This window comes from Ctenopharyngodon idella, chromosome 1 (genome assembly GCF_019924925.1).
Source record: "Ctenopharyngodon idella isolate HZGC_01 chromosome 1, HZGC01, whole genome shotgun sequence".
NCBI classification, from domain to species: domain Eukaryota; kingdom Metazoa; phylum Chordata; class Actinopteri; order Cypriniformes; family Xenocyprididae; genus Ctenopharyngodon; species Ctenopharyngodon idella.
The window spans coordinates 343,428-367,728 of NC_067220.1; the positions used below are offsets into that span (position 1 = coordinate 343,428).

The 24,301-nt window shown below is 36.6% G+C and overlaps 3 protein-coding genes and 1 long non-coding RNA gene across 13 annotated transcripts in view; 2 read left to right on the top strand and 2 right to left on the bottom strand.

The window, feature by feature from the left end:
* Nucleotides 1-24,301, bottom strand: part of LOC127496649 (B-cell receptor CD22-like) — a 158,506-nt gene that overhangs the window by 113,115 nt on the left and 21,090 nt on the right. The gene's annotated exons all lie outside the window — the stretch shown is intronic.
* Nucleotides 1-24,301, top strand: part of LOC127499227 (CMRF35-like molecule 5) — a 106,390-nt gene that overhangs the window by 39,386 nt on the left and 42,703 nt on the right. The window contains exons 8-13 of one of the 8 annotated variants that reach the window (XM_051869988.1): nucleotides 1,995-2,057; nucleotides 19,531-19,851; nucleotides 20,156-20,299; nucleotides 20,401-20,547; nucleotides 20,685-20,734; nucleotides 20,894-22,342. In XM_051869988.1, coding sequence (XP_051725948.1) covers nucleotides 2,018-2,057; nucleotides 19,531-19,851; nucleotides 20,156-20,299; nucleotides 20,401-20,547; nucleotides 20,685-20,734; nucleotides 20,894-21,124 — 933 coding nt within the window. In that variant the 5' untranslated portion in view covers nucleotides 1,995-2,017 and the 3' untranslated portion in view covers nucleotides 21,125-22,342. Of the gene's footprint in view, nucleotides 1-1,935; nucleotides 2,058-2,231; nucleotides 2,481-18,982; nucleotides 19,357-19,530; nucleotides 19,852-20,155; nucleotides 20,300-20,400; nucleotides 20,548-20,684; nucleotides 20,735-20,893; nucleotides 24,218-24,301 lie in introns of those variants that run through there. The other 7 variants (XM_051869516.1, XM_051869442.1, XM_051869926.1 and 4 more) reach the window with 7 other exon arrangements.
* The window catches only part of LOC127497565 (uncharacterized protein DDB_G0271670-like), a 149,089-nt gene continuing 131,552 nt past the window's right edge, over nucleotides 6,765-24,301 (top strand). The window contains exon 1 of one of the 2 annotated variants that reach the window (XM_051866311.1): nucleotides 6,765-7,027. The gene's annotated coding sequence lies outside the window, so the exon portion shown is untranslated. The remainder of the gene's footprint in view (nucleotides 7,028-24,301) is intronic. The other variant, XM_051867144.1, reaches the window with a different exon arrangement.
* On the bottom strand, nucleotides 8,100-16,862 carry LOC127500712 (uncharacterized). The gene is made up of 3 exons (XR_007926409.1): nucleotides 15,418-16,862; nucleotides 11,645-11,710; nucleotides 8,100-10,705 (listed from the first exon to the last, which is right to left on the bottom strand). It is a non-coding gene; the product is annotated as an uncharacterized LOC127500712 (long non-coding RNA).

Genomic DNA, 24,301 nt, shown 5'->3' on the forward strand with positions numbered 1-24,301 from the left:
CAAACCGACCGTTGCAAAGCACTTGGACTACATCAGAAATAGAACGGGGAATCCGTTTACTGTCGGGAATGTGTTGCGTCGCTCCACGCCGCGTCCAGTGTAGACAATATCATTTTAATGGGTTCTATTATCTTTTGTAGTGTCCTGTCGCACCGCTCACGGCCGGTGTTGATGTTATATTCTTTGAAATACAAAGTAGTATCAAACAGTGACAACTTCATTGCAGATAAGACACACCGGCTTTGCGTTCACAAAACTAGGTAGGACTAGGATGAACGCATAGTTGTCTTTCCATTCTACTTTGTATGCCCTATTTCGCTGACAACTTTCCTCTTTAGACTCTTTGATAGTGCCATCAATGAATATACACTAACAAGAAGTGACACTCAATAGAACGTTCCATTGCAACACCGGCGCCCAGCAGCAGCCCTGCGTTTCCGCCATTTTGGGGTGAAAGCAAGTCGGCAGCCCACTAGTTTCTATGGCAATATCAGCTGCTTTGTTAAAAAAATAAATAAATACATTAAAGCTGAAATCCAACTTGAATGATGACAACACAGAATAAAATACTATCTAATACTATCTAATGTCCATTAAAGTAAAAGTGTCCAAAGTGTGAATTATGCGATAACGGACACAGTAATGCATCATGTATTGTAAGATCGTAATGTTTGTAGCGTGATCCATTAAAATCCGCTTCTGATTTGGCAGTGAAATTCGCCGATTTCGGGTGCGTAAGATGTGAAGGATTCTATGGTCCAGTTAGTATTTTCACCCCATAATGGCGGCCGCGCTACTGGAGCGCCATCTAGTGGCTGTTGCCCAAAATGTATCAAAGTGGGTTCTAAGCTCTTTGGTGCCATTTTCTCTCACCAGCTAGCTTAAATGTTAACATCACTCTGCACACGACATAGCTAATAGCATACCTCCATCACGCAAACTATTAAAAAAAATGAACTTTAGTGCGTGAGGACGCCAAGGAATAATTCTGAGTGTAAAAGTAGGCTACATCAAATAATTATTACAATAAGTTAGGATCATTGTGTAACAAGCAAATTAAAATTATACACATTTATTATTCACAATATGGAAAGAGGAAATAAAACATAGCTCGTTAACATGCCATTAATGGACTTATTCAAGTTATTTTTATCCATTCTGCATCTCCCACGTATGTGTGTGTTTTAGCAAGGCGGTCTGTGTTGCAAGTTGGTGAATGAAGATACTTGCCAGGTTACATTAGTTTATCCAGTGTAAAACCCGGACACCACCACACAAATGTGGCTTTTTTGTTAATGACTGTCCTACTACATGATTTAACACAGAGTAACAGCTTACCAGTTACAAAAGACACTGTTACAGTCTTTCACAGGCAATTCTAGTTGCATTTTTCAATTAATTTCTTAAATTATCCTTTGACCATGCTCTGGCCCACCATCTAGTGGCAAAATTTTTTTTTAGCTCGATGCCAAACTTAATTGCAGACCCCTGCCATAAAAGTTTCATTGGCATCAATTAATGTATTCAGCTTGATTCAGTGATATTAGTATTTTATAATAATTAGTAATATTTTAGACTTGAATAAAGCCAGTTCATTTAGATTTACCATTCTTTCTAGTGAAGGCCTTTTGACACTCAATGTAATGAAAGACACAGTATTTCACCAAAAGAGATCTAAAAATATGATATCCAGTGCGTGCAATTTTATCAAGTGTGTTAAAATCAACGCATGTGTTTGTAAATACATATTTGAGGTGATTATAGTGAGTTTACTGTTGAACACGAGAGGAACACTGTACCACGACTGACCTGTGTATGACACAAGTGAAACATCACAAATGTGCTCTTCTATGATGTCCTGTAGAGCTGATGTGGTTAGAGATACAGAAAGGGGAAGGAAATGTTCATATCAGTACCTGGTTCCACATTGTTCACTCAGTACAGAAGAGAACGACAGTAGCGTTTGTCACACAGAATTTGGTCTTTTATTTTAGTGAAACGCTTGTCAAAGTTCATCATGTGGGACGTTCTGCTGCTCTTTTCCAGCATCTGTACAGGTGAGTTTGAGACTCTGAGCTCTTTTACACACAGTTTGACATGATCTCTTGATTTTCCACTGTTATCACATGATCATCAGACTCATATGGATGATCTTTGTAAGTTATTATTCTGACGTGCTAATGTCTCTTGCTCACACATAACAGCTCTATATAATGATATTTGTGTTTCAGCTGTTGTTGTAGGAGCTCCAGATACAGTTACAGGACACAGAGGAGAGAGAGTTGAGATCAGATGCTCATATGAATCTGGATATGAATCAAATTCAAAGTATTTTTGTAAAGGCGAGTGCTTCATTGTATTTAAAAACATCATGGTTGAATCAGGATCTGCAGCTAAAGACGAGAGATTCTCTCTGACTGACGACACGACGAACAGAGTTTTCACCGTCACCATCACTGATCTGAGAACAGAGGATGAAGGACAATACTGGTGTGCTGTGAAGAGGACTTTACCTTTTACTGATGTCTATTCAGAGATTATGTTGCAGGTTAAACATGGTAAGTGATTCATGTGACATACAAATGTATCTATAGTAGTAATGTAGATGTAAAACTGTCAGCAGCTTTATGTTATTATATAGTGGCCAATAAACTGCTTAATTCATGGTTATATGCAGATTTCAGATGAGTGTACTAATATATAAATGTAATAACTTCTGATTTTTCCTTTCAACCTTCAGGAGAAAAGGCCACTGAAGTTTCAACGATCAGCTCATTTTCAGTCAGGAGTGAATCAGAAATGAATCCGTCCAGCAGAATCACAGACCATCAGATCTCCTCAACAGGTCACTTCATCTCTTTCTCATACCCTTCCTCTGTCAACATCTTTTAATAATTTAATATTCTTTATATCTGGATGATGTCTGTTATTTCCTCACCGGACACAGGTGAACGTCTCTCCACATCTCACCGTCCGTCAGAACAGGAAGTGAAAGATCTGACTGATGGTTGTCATGGCAACATGACTTTCAATAAGCCTCATATCTTATGATTTAGTCTCTTATTTTTATTTTCTGATTCCTCTGACTGTTTCCTCTTGTGTTTTTCAGGTTTAGTTGTGATTATCGGCACTGCAGAGGCTTTGGTTTTACTCCTGATAGCAGTTCCACTGATTATAGTGGCTGTACGAAAGAAAAAGAAGAATAAAGGTAATATTTTACACGAAATATTTGGATGGGTTTGGCATGACATGCGTGAGCACTGAAATAAAGGATCTTATAATTATGAACTATAAGATAATTGAAGAAGTGAGTATCTAACGTTGATCTATTTCACAGGTCTGCTGTCGTCCGTGGAAGAGTTTAATCCAGAGTTTTATGAACAGGTGAGGCATCAGAAACTGATGATTATGGTTATTTATTGAACTCAAGGTGTTTTACAGCAGTAATTTTGTTAGCAGTTTCTCTGGCTCAACACAACACACATCTTCAGTACTTTGACATTGAATCTCCAGCAGATTGTGTGTGAATGATTATATTTATGTGTTAAAACTGTAAATAGAGTTATTTTCTCTGTTAACTAACTTAATGTTTCCTGTGACTGTAGATCAGCGACGCTGGACGTCACTGTAATCCAGCGGACAGAGACACAATAACAACTGTATTTTACAGCTGTGGTTCATAAACTATAATATAGTTATAGTCTGTTTATTAGTTCAGTCCTCCCTCGGTCTCTCTCTGTTTGTTTCTCTGGTTTATAATTTATATTAATGACCTTTCAAAAGTAGCTGCATATTCTGATAAATCATTGCAAACCACTTATAAATATCACATACTTTTTTTTGTCTTTTAAAACAATGCTAATGCGTAGCTTTATCAACATAATACTCAAGAAGAGTCGATCTATCAGCATTTATCAAACGACTGACTGATCACAGAAGCCCCATCAACAAACGATCAATAAACTGCTTCATGTATCGAATGGTCCTAAATAATCGTGTAGGTCTAAAATATGTAAAAGAGTGTAAATATGATCTCTTTATCTTTGTCTTAAACTCAAGTAAACATGCTGTAAAAAGTGATTGGTGAGTGGCTAATCAGGAAAATGATGTCATGACAGCACTAATTAGCTGATGACATCACATGAAAACGAGAACAGACAGGACGAATGTAAGGCCATTTGATACTTTAAGAGCCTTTACAGTAATATCATAAAATATTTACAATTTAAATATCGCAAACGGGGAAGAAAAAATGGTTTGAATGGCCGTCAGTGGAGAAAGATGCTTTTGAAGCCATATGGTGTAGTTACGATATCTACCAGCAGGGGTTAATGGGTTCTTGATAAACTTTAACAACTTGGCAAGAACAGTGAGAAGTTCACTGGGCAGCCATCTTGACAAATTTGATAAATTAGCTTCTTTTTTCTTCAGCCTCAGTAATGCAATGAATATACAGTATGGAATTGTAATATACTGTATATGGTTTGGTTCAGTCAATGTTTTATTTTCATATGTTGTCCATCAGAGGTCAGTGTGGAGAGTTGCTGAAACTCACTGTAGTCTTTAATTGCACTGAAAAAAAGCTAGTTTCATTTGGCATTAAAAAGCACATTAAAGTTTTACTTAATACATTTTTTTTTTTTTTTTCAGGCTGAAAGGAATAGGTTTAATGAAAGATGCATTTTCCATTCTATCATTTGTGGTAGGCCTATAAAAACTCTGTTGTCATGAAAAGGAGCGCATGAAGCGTTTTGGTACAAAATGACCGAAAGAGATTTTCTAAAAATATTAATGGTCCAAAGTTATTTTGATTTGCTTTCCATTATGACACAATACACACACAAAAAAAAAAAAAAAAAAATATATATATATATACGCACTTACAGGCCTTTGACCTTCATCGTAAGAGACGAGCATTAAACGGAAAATCAGCATTTATATCAGTGGCGAGCGGTGACATTTTTTACTGGGAATGCTGAGTGCTCATTCGCTCCCCTTTTTCCCAGTTTCTTCTCCATATGCAAATCAATGGTGTATAAAGTTTAAAAAAAAAAAAATCTTTATACCGTTCCTTTTTGTCAGCATGTCTGTTCCTCTTTGAAGTGTCAAGATGTTCCTCAACAAACGCAAAGATGCGATCAGACTTCCCTCATTGTCTTTGCAAGTACTCAGCTGTTTTCTTCATTTCCCTTACACAAAAACTAACATCAGAGCCCTTTGATTGGAGTATGTGGAAAAGCACGTCTGTATGAGAGAAAACATCAGAAAAAAAGCTCCAATAGAAAAATAAATTTGGGGTCTTGAAAATCATGCAAAAATCCCCCAATCGACAGAATGGATGTTTCGTCCCAATCTAATGGGTTGTTCACTATGTAGAACTTTTGCCTGCACGCCATTTAGTTCACCCGACATGACAGACGCACCATCATATGTTTGGCCGACAAGCTTGGAGCCGCTTTCATACTGCTATGGCAGAAAAAAACATGTTCTGCTAAGGCAGCGGTTGATCAGACAGCACTCATGACAAACATAACCAACTCCACCTGATCATCTTTACTCTTTGCTTGTCTAGGTGGTATAACTCAGTTACAGCAGTCAAACAAAATCTAATAATAAAAAGTCAAAGGTCAAGAGCCCAACTAAAGCAAACACTGATCTCCATGATGGTGAATTGAAAATTGTGATTTTCTCCTTTGGTCATTCTGCTTGTTATCATCAGTATCTTCAATAATGGTCAATCATCACTCAATCAATCACTTAATTATTTCATTAACTTTAACACTGTTTCAGTGTTCATTTAACACTCTTATTTTAACACTCTTGAGTGTGGTCTCACATGTACTGCCAGGAGAGTTCATTTAACCCTGGAGTTATTGCTGTGCATGTTTTGAAAGTGGAGTATAAGAAAAAGCAGGGGATGTATGCTTATGATTATTATGATTATTCTTTAATTATTATTTTATGGTTATTTACATGATTAATCCTTTCAAACATATTATTCTTGTATAAATCCATTTATGAATGATATTTTTGTCTGTTGTATCTTTTGATATAATATACGCATACTCATATATCTTATTCAAACCAGACTTCTGCTTTGACAAAGTACATGTCTGAATTCTGCTGTCACTTCTCTAAAAAGTGAGACATGTTCGCCTGCACAAAGTCTGGCATCCGGTTTAAAATTAATTGCTGCATGAGTTTAGCATAAATTCCAGACATGGTGAAGATACGTATTAGGCTCTCGCTGCTTCTATAGTGTTAAAACCACAATGTTTCACTACGCTGGCAGAATATAAAACCAAGAGGCCAGAGAAGATTCTTAGAAAATATATTTTTGACATGATTAACATACTCTTCCTGATCTGATCTGAACTTTAGCATTAATATTGGCAAAGCTCGTGCACTGCAGGAGCTCTTGCCTCTCGCTCGCTCTTCTTCCTTTGCTCTCCTGAAACATTATTTTACTTGAGATATTTGGTTAAGGACTTGTTTATTGTTACTTACTTATTATTAAAAGCCGATTATTACTTACAAATTGATTTAACAATTCATGATTTTATTGTTTTTATTATGCATTTTATTACTTACTTATATAATAAAGAATAAAATCATTTTTGATTCATTACTTCTCCATCTGACTGGATCTCACTGAATCAGAAATATATATATATATATATATATTTAACATGTTAAAGACAAAACAGAAACAGAAAGGACAGGAAACGGGTTGTGGTTGGTGAATTCACAGCTAATTTCCTGGTCAAAACTGAGAGGCGTTTCACAACTAACAACACACGCAAACACAGACACACAGTCAGTGAACAGTAGAGTTTGGTTCTCAACACGTGAGACAAGAAACAAATGTATTATTTTATTCTCCACTGATAGATGAGAGCAGTATTATTGGCTGTTTGAGTTTCAGAAAGTCGTTTGAGGAACTGCTGAGAGTTTCAGACTGATTCTCTGAACTGAACTGATGAAGAAATGAAGTTTCCACTGACAGTTTGTGTGTTTCTGCTGACGGGTAAGAGCTCAAGATCTCTGATAAAAGTGTTTATTATCTATTATTATGGCTTGCTTTATCAGTGTACATGAGTAAAGCTGTGTGTGTGTGTCTGTGTGTGTGTGTGTGTGTGTGTGTGTGTGTGTGTGTGTGTGTGTGTGTGTGTGCGTGTGTGCAGTGATCAGTTCACTGTCTGTGGACATTACAGTGAGAGGAACGGAGGGAGAACCAGTGAGCATTAAGTGCCCTTATCCAGGAGGATATAAAAACTATTTCAAATACTTCTTAAAAGGACCTTCCAAAAAGAGTGTCCTTATACTACAATCTGATAGAGGAAAGTCTAAGGGCAGATTCTCACTGCAGGATGATCATAAGAGTTCATTTACAGTAACCATCAGTAACCTGAAGATGGAAGATGCTGGAACATACGGCTGTAGAGCTGGAGCTGAACACTACAAAGAAGTCAATCTTATTGTGATCAGAGGTGCCTGATATTCATCACACAAACAAACAATCAAACAACAACAACAACAACAAACAAATAATCATAGTTTTATTATTCATGTTTATGCTCCGTGCTGTAGTTAATGATTGTGTTATTAATATATTTGTTTCATTTGTATGATGTGACCTTATTTCTCAGCTCCAGAGACAACAAGACCTGTCCAGATCTCAACATCCACCATTCGTCCGCATACAAACAGCAGCACTGAACACACCAGCAATAAACACACCAGCAATAAACACACCAGCAACGAACACACCAGCACCGAACACACCAGCACCGAACACACCAGCAATAAACACACCAGCACCAAACACACCAGCACCGAACACACCAGCAATAAACACACCAGCAACGAACACACCAGCAACGAACACACCAGCACCGAACACACCAGCACAGGTACATGTACTCACACACACTGAATACACCTGCTGACATCTACACTCACATGCATTTAGATGAAAATATATTGCTAATTTGAAGTTATTGCTATTACATATATTTATGTGAAGCAGATATCATATTTTCAGAGCCATAACTTCAATAAATAGTTAGTCTGATTATATTGAATACAGAGACATCAAAGCTTCTATACAATTTTAATGCTGCAATTATGATCATGATAATATTCCTGTAATTACACGTTCAAACTAGACAAATTATGTCTTTCACAAACTTGCACCAACTTGGAAACTCTGAATTTCATCAAATCTTCAACTTCTGAAAAATAAACTAAAATTGCAGCACACTCAACATTTAAAGGTTGTGACGTTCAACAGATGCTTGATTTAAATGTAAAAACTAAATGTTTGCTTAGTCATTTTACAAGCCAGCGTTTTCTTTAACACTTTTTTGTTCTAGTTTCTGGGACTGTTTCTGAGTAAAATCATCTCGTAATGACAGTAATACAACCATGACATGAACGCAGCATTACTTCACGTGGGGTTTTCATGCATTTAACAGACACTTTTATCCAAAGTTACTCTGTATCATTTCAGATAATAAAGCATCTTCTAAATAAGCACTAATGTAATGTGATTATCAGTAATCAGTGTTATGAACAGAAGAAGAAAAAAAAAAAAAAAAAAAAAAAAAAAAAAAAAAAAAAAAACAATGTTATGCAAACAATGTTATGTGTGTTTCTGTCTACTGTCAGGGTTTGTTATTATTATTGGTTAATATATTGCATAAGTGGCACATTCACACATCACTGGTGTTTTTCTCTCTTTCAGTGACTCATCAAACAGAAACTGAAACAACAAGAACAACAACAGGAAATACTAGAGTTGAACTCCATCAGCAAACCACTAGTAAGCACACAAACTACACTACCCATAATACAACTTTTTGATCACATGATCCCTCTTTGAAAGCAAACTGTTTTGAACATTTGTGGAGACACATTTTATCTCCTGTATAAACATAAAAAGATGCACATATCAGCTTTCATGTGGTTAATTCAGTTTGACATCAACCGTAAAGAGAAGTGTTTTCTTCTGAAGAGTCGAGGTTTACCATTGCAGTTTCACTTCAGTTACACAATATAACAACAGTATTACAATACTGTTATTACTTCCAATATTACAGTGTTCTTAATGGTACAATAATCAAAGTAATTTATATCAGTTTGAAGATTGTTATTGTTCATTTCACAGTATAATCAGAATCAGCAGTGTGATGTTTTAGACTGTAAAACCTAACAGTTATAAGTAATAATGAGTTCATTTCACTCAAATCAACTGAAGATAAACATTTACGCCTGGTTTCACAGACAGGGCTTAGCCTAAGCTAGGATTAGGCCTTAGTTCAGTTAGGGCATTTAAGTAGCTTTTATAAACATACACTAGAAAAATAAAACATTACTGGTGTGCATCTCAAGACAAAACACTGGCTCTGACATATTTTAAGATCTGTCAGTACAAGTTACTTTCAGCTAAAACAGCTCAAACATGCATTTTAGTCTAGGACTAGCTTAAGCCTTGTCTGTGAAACCGGGAGATAATCTCTCAAGATCTCAGCAGAGGAGTATTAAACAACTCCACAAACAGCATTACCAGCTTCACTTATTACTAACCAGACTGACTTTATTTCTGTCACACGTCTACAGAAGATCTTATTGAGAGCTAACAGAGGTTTAAATGTTGATTTTTTATTGAGTTTTGTTTAAGGTCACCATGACGGAGATCAGTGTTTGCTTTAGTTGAGCTCTTGACATTCCTTTTTCTTTGGCTGCTGTAATTAAGTGTTTATAAAACACATTTGTTATGGCACAAAAGCCAAGAGAAAATATGATCAGGTGCTGGTTAAGTATGATTTAGTGGATGATGATCATTTAGTGTTTACAAACAGTTTGCGCACAAAATGTTTTTATCTATGCCACAGACATCAAGAATCAGCATATGAATGTCAACAATGGTGACCATTAAAAAAAAAATTAATGCTGCAATGCATGCTGGGTACTAGCACAGTAAAAAAACAACAACAATGGCTCACAGCATGCATTGTGGCATGAATAAATAATACAGCTGGATTTTCTATTTTCTCTTATTCTTACTATTTGCTTTTATGTTTGTCATTTTTGTTGTGACTTTAGTAACTTGTTTTGTGATGTTCAGAGGTTTATCTGAATATTTTGTTATTTTTCACCATTGTTGAGGTTCATATGCTGTTTCTTTATATCTGTGTGAGTCAGCATGAGACCATAGAGATTTTTAAAATCTGATTGTCACAACAAAGGATTTTACACTGTAGAATCACAGACCTGCTATAATGAATTCTAAACTAATAATACATCACCTGTTTAATCAGAGATTAAGCTCTGAAAAAGATCAGTAAACCAAGTCACTAAATGACAACTTTCATTACCAATACATAACACTGACACCTGATCATATAAACATATAGTTACAGCGAAAAATGAGAAAAATGGATGTCATAAAGTCACGGGCCAAGAGCCCAACTAAAACAAACACTGATCACCATGGTGGTAACTTCAAATGAAACTAAATAAATCATCATCTAAAGGCTCCGATATACTTAAGGCGAAGTTCTTTTCCATTCTTCGTTTGGGGGTAAAACAAAGTTCGAAATATGTGAGCAGCGATATACTGTTATTGAACATCTGACACTGCCCACACTGCTGAGAATGACGTTTAGATGAATATGTAAATATGTGCTGCGCGCTTTCCTCTCTGTAACAAAATAAACAGAAACAACATGGGTATGTTAGCATGAACTCTGCAAATTAGCACTCCAGTAAAGTCACGTCATGTTTATTTATATGGCATTTTATTCAGTAGTTATGTTAAAAGCAAGCAGTTTTACACTATCAAACATTAAAAACATTTCATCAGAAGCACAACTTCATTTTCTATTATAAAGCAGCTATCCAGTGTGTTCAGTGTGTTTTCAGCAGTGGAGATCTTAAATCGACGGACTCAACAGACGAAATGAGTCAGAGTTCCATGTGAAAGAAAGCAGAGCCTCAGACCAATGGTAGTACTAAGGTGTTCTGCAACTGGAGCGAACGGGAATAGTAAAATAATCATAATGACACCATACAATTGAGGATTTTTTGGACAAAAAGCCATTTGCGACAAGCCTCAAATTGGGCCACACCCCCCAGATTATTGTGGGTTGCAAATCGGGCTCAAAAATTGGCCTTAAAATCTTCAAGTGTGTGGCCAGTCTAAATTAATCACTTAATATCTCGACTGCAACGTATATCTTCTTTTAGTGACCTCAAGTGAAATAAGTTTAGCATACTCATAACTATTGGTTTCTAAACTTCTAAGCTCGACTTATTGGATTTGACTTTGTGTGTGCTAATGTGAGCTAGCAGTATCTGCAAGTGCTCTGAGTTCATTAAAAGTTTGTAATTTCAGTAGTTTTACTCAATATAGTGAAGTTTCAGCTATATAAAGTATTTGAATGCAGTGTAAAGTTTAACTGTATATTAAGAAATATCCTTGTTTTAGTGGACTCGATTAAAATAAGTTCAGAGTACTCATAACTACTTGTTTATACTTAATTGAACTGAGGTAATTTGTGTCCTTAAATGAAATGAGTTGGCTTAACTTGATGGGTTTTACAGTGTATGCAATATCATGTGTTTAGCAATGCGTACAGACCTGGTTTCTGTTGCTGGCGGTCTGGGTTTGTTTTTGCTGGTTCTGTGTTCGGGAACGCTTCTCATCCTGAAAATGAGGAAAAGGAAATGTGGGACAGGTGACAGTTTGTTTGTGATAATAATAATAATAATAATAAAGTCTTGTTTTAGTATGTAAATTGACTATTCTGTTTTCATGCAGTTTTATTTCAGCAAAATGTGCAGCACAATACAGAGGTGGGTGTTCAAATATTTACCTGTAGAAGTTCAGACATGTTAAATGATTGTTTATTGATTAATAGAGAGTATTATTTATATAAACTAGTAAATTATTGATGAATGTGTTGTTTTTCAGACTGACCACATGTATGAAGAGATTTCAAAAAGCGATGGTGCCGTGGCAGCATCTTCATCCAGTCAGATGTCTGCCTCACACCTCAACACCCGCCCAAAAGTCTCTACTTTTTACACCACAGTAACCAATCAGCAGCCTGATTCAAACCTTAGTCACACCCACTCAACCAATCAGGTGACAGATTGGTCGTCTGAAGCAACACAGGACAGCAGGACAGAACTGATCTACGTAACAGCAACACATCCACAAAACGCAACAAATGAGGATCCGGTATATTCAGTGATCAATGATAAATAAAGATCTGGAACCTGGTAAAATCTAAATTTATATAATGAATCAAAATTGACACACTTTCCTATACAAGAGTTTTTAATCATTTTTTTTCTGTGTGTAATATTACTAACAAGAAAAGTCACTAACAATTAAAAAAAAAAAAGAAAAAGAAAAAAAAGAAAGTTACATGAAATTCAGTGTTCTTTGATTGTCTGGCTGATTGTCTGTGTATTGTATAGTAAAATTGCTTATTGTTAGATTATGTAAGACCCAAAGAACACAAAGAGGTGAGATTTATGGCATCAAACTAAATTCACAAAGCCTATAAGCATATAAGCCTATAAGCATATTTGTACATTTTATTTTCTTTTGACCACTAGTTGGCGACAATTTCAATCTTCTTAGGCTTCTTGGTGCTAATGACACATATCGAATTTCATAACCATATGCTGTTGCTTTCATACAGTACAGTTGAAACTACACAAGAACAGTTTGGTCTATCAAAAGGGTTTTAGTAACTTTTTGCCAGCATGGGCTGAAGATGATCTGGGCTAATTTAGTTAAAAAATTGGACCAACTGTCTCGAACAATTTAACAACAAGTAGGATTGTCAGAGCCGATAGCCTCGTGAGCAGCACTACAACATATAGCGCAAATGCCTCCGGCAACTCGAGTTTGATTCCCGGCTCCAGGTCCTTTTCCGATCCTGTTCCTCTCTCTCCACACCATGCTGTTCTGTCTGATCTGTCCGGTCCTATCCAATAAAGCCATATAAAGGCCAAAACTATCTTAAAAAGAAATAGAAGGTTTTTCAGAAAATTTAAAATAGAACATTTTTCATGAGGGAATTTTGTTTCTAGCCCTTACAGGTCAATGTTATTAGCATAAACAGCTAGTGGCACTAAAGGGTCTAAGTTAGAGATTTCACATATGGTTAATGTTCAGGCTATCCACTATCTGTGTGCCAAATTTCACAACTTTCCTATTAAAGGTTATATGGGCTGCCATAGACTTAAGAGCAGAAGAAGAAGACTTCTGTTCAGCCTGTGAGTTAAGTTCAGAGAGCTGCTCTACACTGTGCCCTCTACAGGTGATGTACAATATTACACAGGGCCTCTACATGCATCGTTGCCTCTCATTATGTAGCAAATCTTTATTTAAAAAGACTCTGTGTACTTTGACTGAAATCTGCTGCAAACAAACTCAAGAAAAATGAAAAAAAATAAATAAATAATAAAAAAAAAAAAAATATTGAAGGTTAATTTAAATGAAACTGAGGCCAGTTATGAAACCTAAAATACACAAATGTTAACCTAAAATCTTGATGTTGATTAAAAGTTTAATATATTATGAATGCAAGTACCATTTTTATTAATACTATATGCACAGAACATGTCAGTGTATACTGCAGATGTCCTGTAGAGCTGGATGTGTTTAGAGAGACGAAGGGGAAGGAAATGTTCATTTCAGTTGTGGACGCTGCAATTACTAGACACAGAGGAGATTGAGTTGACATCAAAAGTTCATATGAATCTAGATATGAATCAAATTCAAAGTATTTTTGTAAAGGCGAGTGTTCATTGTTAAACAGAAACTGATCTGAGAACAGAGGATGAAGGCAAACACTGGTGTGCTGTGAAGAGGACTTTAACTTCCGCTATGTCTTTTACGGATGACTGTTCAGAGATTTTTGATTGAAAGTTAAACATGGTAAGTTGATATCTAATTACGTCCCATAGAGTGATTACTAGTCATTAAAGGGCACCTATTATATAAAAAAAAAAATATTCACTTTCACATAGTGTTTGAACATAAATGTGTCAGCAGTGTGTGTACGCAACCACCCTAGAGTGGTAAAAATCCACTCACTCTTTTTTTAATCCCCATAAATCATAATAAGTGTCTCAGAACAAGCCATTTGCAGATCTTATCATTTGTGACATCACAAAATGCTTAGGCATGTGAATAGTTTGTGTGTGTGAATGTGGTGCTTCGTTTATGTGTTCATGATCTTGTTCACGCTTGTTCACACGTCACTGGTGTTTTTCTGTCAGTGTCTCAAACTGAAACTGAAATAAGAACAGGAAATACTACAGATTAACTCCATCAGCCAAACACTAGTAAGCACAAACTACACTACCCATAATGCAACTCACATCACATGATCCCTCTTTGAAAGCAAACTGTTTTGAACATTTGTGGAGACATTTTACCTCTTGTATAAACATAAAATGATGCACATATCACCTTTCATGTGGTTAATTCAGTTTGACATCAACCGTAAAGAGAAGTGTTTTCTTCTGAAGAGTCGAGGTTTACCATTGCAGTTTCACTTCAGTTACACTATATATTTGTAATATCACTAGATCTTTGATAGTACAATAATCAAAATTATTGATATCCATATTAAGTTTGTTATACATGTGGCATAAGGAGGGCACTCTCGTATCCAGATATATACAAAGTAGTGACTACACCACCCCAACCTTAATCAGCTGGGGAAATATCAACTAAGGGCACACAAGTTCGATTTTCTTCCCACAATTACTAAACAATGAGACGTGGATATGTACAAAAAACACTTTATTGAATCATGATAAATAGTTTTAAAAAGGAATCACAGGATTAAAGTAATACAATGCTGGTGGCAAAATCTCACAACACACTCAGTGAAATCCACTGCAAGGAAACCCACACCACATGCTTTTAGGAAATGACAATTTCCATCCTCCAAGAATAGCCAGCCTGCCCACTTCGGGTCACCCCGGCTCCTAAAAAGGTATTCTTCTTATAACCCTTATATATTTAAATTTCTATTTAGTTTTAGTACTTTTTATTAATTGTTTGTCTCTCTCTTTTTGACCTATTTAGATTCAACCTAATAAAGCTAACTGACTCTTACTCTGCAAATATGGGTATAGAATTTCTTTTCACCTGTTTATTCAATTTGGTTTAATTGGCCTATTTAATATAGAGAACTTTGAATTTGACTATGAATACAATTCTTCCAAATGACACTTTGAAATACCCATTTCACTCTTATTCTTCGGAACAACAACAATATAAAAAAAATAAAACCAAATAATTAAATCAAACAAAAGAACAGTGGAATTTTGGGAGTAGAAAATCAGTAGAAAATAAAATAAATTACAATAGATCAAACTTACTGCTCACAATAACAGTCCCAATGTGGATTAGGGTTTCACCAAACTTTAGCTCCAGTTCAGTGCTGCTTACACGAGATCCTCCTTCCGTAATTGAGTTCTGAGCAGCACAATTCAATCAGAAAAAAAAAAGCGAAGGAAAAGCGTATGCACAATCCTACCACTTTCTTGATTCTCGTAGCTCGATCCTTATATGGGCATGGCTCGCCAGTTCCTGCTCGCAGTCTCTTTCTAGTGCAATGCAGGGACAGTTCAAGTTCAAAGTCTTCTTCAACAATCGTCCGGTTCCAGAAAATATGCTGCACCCGACTCAAGGGATGATGGAAAACAGAAGATAGAGAGGAAAAAAATAAAAAATAACCCAATCAAGAGAATTCGAATTTTCTAGTTATGAAGTTTCCAGACAGGCAAAACTCCAACCTCTGTAAGTTTCTCTCTCCTCCGTAACAGTTTGCGCTAGCATCAACCGTGATAAATCGACTGACAATCAATTCACATTTTTTCTCTCGAAATCTGCTATTTCTCTTGACACAACTGCTGATTTATGTGCTCTAATTCGGTTTCTTCTTTTTCAGGACCGCGTCGGAACTGTTGTTTCTCTCTTTCTCATCGCGCGTTCTCTCTTCGTCCTCTCTCTCTCTCTCTCTCTCTCTCTCTCTCTCTCTCTCTCTCTCTCTCTCTCATCTCCGATCATAGGGCGGGGCTAACTCTTCGCTCTCCTCATTGGACCACTCTTCACTTTGTTTTATTTGAATACATTTTTCAAATTAGTTTTATTTCTTTTTGAATTTATGCATTTTCCTATTTTCTGTTTCACAAATGTTATTAAAATAAAGTACTGAATTACATATTCACGAGTTTTATGGTTTTTATTCCCTTTTTCTATTTTACATTAACAGGCTCTTAGTAACCTGGGTTACACGTGCACGCACATTTAAAAAAAAAAAAAAAAAAAAAAAAAAAAAAAAAAAAACACTTTACGTACCTGACAGGAGAGCAGCAGTCCCTCACAGCACTCTGTGTTGTACATTCAAGCGATTTCTTTTCAAACAGGAACTCTACAGCAGTAACGCAGGGGAGCCAACCCTCTTAAGCAGTAATAAAGTAACCACGAACAGACACCAGCTGCACAGAAAAGTTAATCAACAAACAATACAAATGCCAAACTATAGCCATGCTAAGCAAACACCTACCTCAGATAAAGCGACGGACTACCGGAAACCCAGACATAACAATACGCGATATCACGCTAGCCTTGGGATGCCCTTTATATATATACACACACACCGCTCAATTAATACTCCTCACGGGGCGGAGATATCCATGAACGGAATTTCATCACATACAGTATAATCAGAATCAGCAGTGTGTTGTTTTATGTAATATCACGTGTTTAGTGATGCGTACAGACCTGTCTTCTGTTGCTGGCGGTTTGGGTTCGGTTCTGCTGGTTCTGACTTTGTTTTCTGGAACGTTCCCCATCCTGAAAAAGAGGAAAAGGAAATGTGGGACAGGTAATGCTTTCGTTTGTGATTTTAAAGTCCTGTGTTTGAATTGATTTGGCTTGGTCTTTTGTCTCTATTCATGCTCCATTCAGCTTTATTTCAGCAAAATGTGCAGCACAATACAGAGGTGGGTGTTCAAATCTTTACCTGAAGATCAGAAATACACGTGAAATGACTGTTTATTAAGGAACAGAGAAAATTATTTATATAAACTAGTACATTATTGATGTATGTGTTGTTTTTTAGACTGACTGCATGTATGAAGTGAATCCAATCAGACGCCTGCATCACACCTCAACAACTATGCAAATGTGTCTACTATTTATGCTATAGTAACCAATTAGCAGCCTGATTCAAACCCACTCGACCAATCAGGTGACAGATTCAGACTGTGATTATTATAGTCATCTGAAATGACACAGGACAGCAGGACAGAACTGATCTACCTGACAGCAGCTTATCCAAAAAAGTTTATAGTAAGTTAATATTTAGTGTTACTGACAAGATATGTTACTAACAACACAAATAAATGCAAAAATGTAATTAGTACAGTTAAAGCAAATAAAAAGTTTTTTAGCCTCTTTAGCGCTGATTCTGGCATGTTTTTAGAGTGAGGGTTGCCAGATCTAAGAAACAAAACTAACTCAATGACCCTGATCCAATCATCCGAGTAGAGGTCCGATAAGATTTCTTGCGGCACGGGATTACATTTTGAATGAAAGGCGGTAGCGGTCCGTGACTCTGGTGTACTCTGACAGGAGCGGGCAGTCTGACAATAACCCGGCCACTCCCAAAGTCTTTTGACAACAGCGCATCCGCACTTTAACTTGAAGTGAACAAAGCTTTCTGCAGTGGTGGCGTTCACACAGTTCCCAGTTTCCTGGCAAGATATGTTCTTTGCATCCCAGCCATGAGTGCACCTTCAGAGATAACATTCAGCCTTTGTGATCAGATTTTTTAGGAGAGATGTTCAGTAGCCTACTGAAACCGCCGTAAGTCAGCGGCATTCTGTTCTTGCGTAGATGTTAAAAAAAAAAATCATTTTGCAGCATAGCTAGTAAGCCAACAGTTTTCGTTTATTCATATTTTTGGCTTAGCCTATAGTTTTGAGGGACAGATGTTGTATTTAATTTAGCCTATTTTTCTCTGTGACATTTTTTACAGTGTTGACAGCACCATAAGACAAATAACGAATAAAAATCTTGCTATCCAAAATATGATATTTGTTATCCCCAGTCACTCTCTTTCTTTAGGGGAATTTTAAATGTGAGATTCTGGAAACGATCTAAATTAATGGGACCCATTGGGTCGGGAAGAAAATCATTATATATATCATTATTTACATTATATATATATATTATTATATATCATTATTTAAAAAAAAAAAAAAAAAACAGTCCCGCGTAGACCTCTACATCAGAGTCCAAATATTCAACTCCCATACCAAAAATAGATATTTTACAGTCACTGTTATGCAGTACACTCAATTCTAACTTGATAATCACTGTGTACTCTGTATAGATAATGCTTTTATTACTGGAAAATGAGTAAAATATTTTAATAAAAGCATTTCAGTCAGATATAATTTATACAATGTCAAACCTTCAACCTGCTGCAAGAGTTTAAAAGTAGTCCATTTCTGCAGGAAAACTGAGCACTTGGCAACCCTGCTCAGTGAGCTGCGCTCCATCACGCCCTCTACAGGTGATGTAAAACACTACATAGAGCTTCAGCACGCTCCTGTTGGCCTTATGTAGCAAATCTCCATCTAAAACTACTTAGTTTGACTGAAATCAGCTGCAAAGAGACAGTGAACTCGTGAAAAGACTTGTTTATTGGACAAATTACTTCACTTCTCAGTTGAATGTTTAGTCTTTCATGGAAACACATGACCTGTCCTGTGATGTGATGTGATGTTTTACTTCATATAAAACTATTATGAACAGCAGTTTGCTCATTAAATTAAGATTTAAAGATTGGATGGAATCGCCTGTTTGTACTTTTAATTATTATTTGTCGACCACAGGACCGTTTAAAATGAACTAATGAAGGCAAGAAGGCAGAGAACAGTTGCAAATACAAAACCTAAAATATACAAATTGTAACCTTTATCATGGACCTTAGTTTTGATTTTGGTAAAAATGACATTCATAAATAATAAAAGTACTAAGCTGTTTAGATCAGTATGTAAGCAAAGCATGTGGTGTTTGTCAGAGTAAATGTGCTCTTTTAAGATGTCTAGTAGAGCTGATGTGGTTAGAGATACAGAAGGGGAAGGAAATGGTAATATTAGTTGCTGACGCCACATTGTTCACTCAGTACGGAAGAGAACGACAGTAATGTTTGTCACACAGAATTTGGTCTTTTATTTAAGAGAAACTCTTGTCAAAGTTCATCATGTGGGACGTTCTGCTGCTCTTTTCCAGCATCTGTACAGGTGAGTTTGAGACTCTGAGCTCTTTTACACACAGTTTGACATGATCTCTTGATTTTACTCTGTTATCACATGATCATCAGACTCATATGGATGATATTTGTAAGTTATTATTCTGACCTGCTAATGTCTCTTACTCACACATAACAGCTCTATATAATGATATTTGTGTTTCAGCTGTTGTTGTAGGAGCTCCAGTTACAGGACACAGAGGAGAGAGAGTTGAGATCAGATGTCCATATGAATCTGGATATGAATCAAATTCAAAGTATTTTTGTAAAGGAGAGTGTATGACTGGAAATAAAAACATCATGGTTAAATCAGGATCTGCAGCTAAAGACGAGAGATTCTCTCTGACTGACGACACGACGAACAGAGTTTTCACCGTCACAATCACTGATCTGAGAACAGAGGATGAAGGACAATACTGGTGTGCTGTGAAGAGGACTTTACCTTTTACTGATGTATATTCAGAGATTATGTTGCAGGTTAAACTGGGTAAGTGATTATATTTATTAGAAGTGTAGCTTCAGTAGAAATGAACTACAAGGGAACAGACCAATTGGTCATTAAATAAAATAAGGTCACAATATTATTTCAAAGCAGCTTCACAGTAATAAACAGGGAAATAACAGTTTCATTATTGCAAAGTTAATCAATTGTAAAATTATTTTATTTTCAGCTATAAAGCAGCTCTACAGAAGACAATAGAACAGATAAATGTTTATTTGTTTTAAGTTTAATTCATTGTCGGTGTTTTAGAGACACTGACTTTAAGTTGATCTTTCCTGTCATTCATCAGATGAGAAGACCACTGAGGTTTCAACCATCAGCCCTTTTTCAAACACATCATCATCATCATCATCATCATCATCATATTTCAGTACAACAGAACTGAATCCACAATCCACCAGCATGAATCAAACAAATCATCACTTCTCAACAGGTCAGTTCATCTGTCTTGACACTCTTCATGACTCTTAATTCTTGAATATTTGAATGTGATGCATCTATATATCAGTTTAAAGGACTTAACGTGTGTTACAGGTCATGTCTCAGATTCAGGGTTTGTCATCTACGTCAGTGCTGGGTTAGTCATCATGGTGATCATCTTCCTCATGACGCTGATGGTGTGGTGTAAGAAGAGAAGCAAGAAACCACCAAGAGATACACAAACAGGACTTTCACAGCAAGGTCAGATTTATATGCACGTTTCTACGGAAACAAAACTAACTAACAAAACTCTGTTATCTAAAGACGCAGATACACACACATCTCTTTCTAATGTTTGCTGTTTGAATGTAACTTTAATTCTCCTCATGTTTTGACAGTCTCTGTCGGGCTTTTGCCTTTGAATACAACAGCAGAGATCACTGCAGAGGTGAGTGATGATGATGATGATATTATATCTATGAGCTCTGGACGTCTTTCTCCTGCTCACCAGCATCTAAAACTCAACATATATCTGCTAGTGATAACAAATACTGTTGAGATGTTCAAATGTGGAAGGTTTTGGAAGATAACATGAGTTATTTTGCAGGACAGTGACTGGAATGACCATAATTATCAGGAAATCAGCGAGTTTCAGTGCAAGAACAGTCAAAACACCACTATCTACTCAACAGCAGAAAGTCCAGATGATCCAATGATCTACTCCACTGCAGAAGAACCAGATGATCCAATGACCTACTCCACTGCAGATAAACCAGATTTAACAGTCTACTCAACAGTAGATAAACCAGTTTCAACAATCTACTCCACTGCAAATTAACTAGCTGATCTGATGATGTACTTCACAGTAGTCTCAGCCTCAGACGTCATGCCCACGGACCGTTGGCTGAACGTCTGATGCATATGGCACACTTATCTGGAAACACTTCAGGAGTTTTGAAGTCATCATCTGGTTGGTTGAATTCTACAGGATGTCCGGGAGACGTGTGTGTTGCGTTCTTTAACGGTCCGCCTGGAAACAAATGCCGTGACGCCAAACCCCCTCGTAGAAGAAGAACGGTGTCATGTTTACAACTATGACAACGAGCGCTTATCAGGATCAAATAAACGCTGGATTTTCAAAAGTATGTGAAGTTCATGGCTCCATTGTTGCAGTAAACTTACACAATGTTCTTGAATGAATAATTTATTAGATGCACGCCGGTCTGTTATTGTTGGTACATCAACTTTCATTTTCACGCCCCTAAACCTGACGCGGAACAAAACGAACTATGATTGGTTGCTTTACATGTCAATCAAACGTCTTCTTGGGTGGTCCTTAGCCAATGAAAGCTGCGATAGAGTCCAGACCTTCTGCCGTCAGTCTGAAGGTCTGGCTACGCAAGACTAACTTCACAGTAAAGAGACTAATGACGTTTTTTGCAGAACGTGTGTCAAAGCAGCTTCATGGAGTGGAAGTTCAACCCACAATGCAGTGACAGGACAAAAACAATCCCTTATTTTAAGAAGAAACTTTGGCTAGATTAGGGTTTAAATGAAGAACCATGCCCTTATCTGCTTCATTTTGTGGAATAGATGCCGACTGTCAGTCACTGGATTTACAAAAAAACACTTTAGCAATTTTTGATCTATTGTACTGTTCAGAGAAAGTTTACAGTTTTTTTTTTTTTTTTTTTTTTTTTTTGCAGTTTGTTATATTATACTCATTACGAGTGTTATTTGTGTATTACTTTATTTATTTGAAATGCAGGCATTGGCTCGTCTTATCAAATGGGTTTACATGAATATAGCTCAATATATTTTGCATAATTAAACAGTTGTGTTTATGGCCAGGCCAATGCAGGTGAACCTTCAGTTTTTGGGCAAATGACTGCATATATATATATATATATATATATTATTAAATACATTTGTTTTAAACCTCTGTTTCATGGTTTTATTTCTGCTTTAGCTGTTATTGGCTCCTGATATATTGCTGGTGTGTTTTCTACATGTCTAAACATGTCTGCTAAATGAATAAATGTAATATTTAATTCAACTCTACTCATTGACTTAAACATGAACAGTATGATCAAGCATGCTGTAAAGTGTGAATGTGTTTCTGTAGTTTCTGCCGAACTAAATTTATGGACAAATAGAGAATGTGGAAATCGAGGGTTTACTTTGAACACAAGAGATGGGAAGTGAAATTGAAGTGTGTTCACTTACTTCTTCATATTATTGTGTTCCTTTTTCATTCAAAAGTCAGGATCGTAAAAAAAGAGGAACTCATGACAATTGATTACAGTCTTACTGTCATAATCTCCTTTCACCAGTCCAGTCACCTCTATGCACTACATTTCCCATGATCCTCCCTGGTCATCACCTGCTCACTATGCGCAATCATCACATCTGTTTACCATCAGCCTCATCAAGACTGCCATAAAAGCCTAAAGCCGGGTGCACACTGTGTGATTTTGGCCACGATTTGGTTGTCTGAGACAAATGTTGAGAATCCTAAAAGATTCCTATAATCCTAGGCTAAAATCTGTAGTCTTTGATCGTTAGTTTGACATGTTCACCGACAGCCGATTAATGACTGTTGCGATCAAATTTTACCTCTGACGAAATTCTGGCAGTGTCAGAAGAAACGTCAAATTGTCTTAGTTTTTCAAGACAAGCCGTGATCAAAATTAACGCTAGAATTTTCTTTGTTAGCCACCATTTCAGTCCCGTGTATAATGCAGCTCACAGTCACCGAATGTGTGTGGGTTGATGATGTAAAACTCCGGACAAGTTTAATACGCGCGTCCGTTTTTAACATGTCTTGTCTGTTGTACAGTCTGACATATAGGACAGCTGAGATCCCACAGTGTGACATGAGGATCATGTTGGTACAGTCTGACAAGCAACAATCGTAAAGGTCTGTTATAAATCGCACAGTGTGCACCTGGCTTTAACCAAACACAAGGACTCTGTCTGGTCTCGTTGTATCTACCATACGCTACTGATGACCTACCTGTGATACTCACCTGAACTTCTTACCTGTGATTTGTCTTCTTCCGTCTTCAGTCATCCGTCTTGAGTCATCTGTCTGCAGCCACTTTCAGCCTGGGTCTGGTTCTCCTGTATCCTGTTCAGTATCTCCATCTGCAAAGACAAAGAACTCTATCATTCATCAGCTAATGTCTAGTTCAGACTACATGATTTTAGCCTGATTTTGTTCATCATCATCTTATGTAACCACTTTTGGGCTTTTCTGACTACAAGACAGAGCAAAACACGCTGCTAGCCATTGTTTGTTCACACTCACAGCACCTTCTGTCAGTCAGTAGTCCCGCCTTCTTGATGACAACACGCATGTGGTTAAAGACGGCATGCGATGAATGATCAGGTAGCAATGTGTTGTCTGACATATTTATTGTCCACGACACACCAAGATTTTAGGAGTCAAAATCATAGAATCTGACACAGTGACTATCATGACCGACAAAAATATAGTGTAGTCTGAGTCCATTTACTCACTCCTGGTCTTTGCCTAAATAAAGAACTGTTATTTTTGATACTCACCTTGTCTGTCTTCTTCTGTTTCCTGACACTTACAGTGTGAAAAACATGCTAACTTTATCAACAAAACTCTTTATATGTCAGCAGTTCTTGCTTTCTTTGTTCTTACTGTATGTTTTTGATGCATTATTATTATTTTTTTTTTTTTTTTAACACAATCTCTCTGTTTCAGTTTAAGACCTGTGACATATACAGCAGCAGAAGACAAAGGAAGAGGAAGAGGAAGACTGCATCTCATCACATTCATGACGAAAACACCAGGAAACACTGAAGCACACAGAGAGCTACAGAAGAACTGAACAAGAGAAGCTTTAATAAGAGGGAAGAATGAACATCATCTTGACTTTCACTCTGCTGATGATTCCTGGTAAGAAACTGACAGAAAGTTTGCAAGCATTTTGAACATTTAAGCATCGTAATCAAAGTTTTAAAGTGTTGTATTTAAATGTGC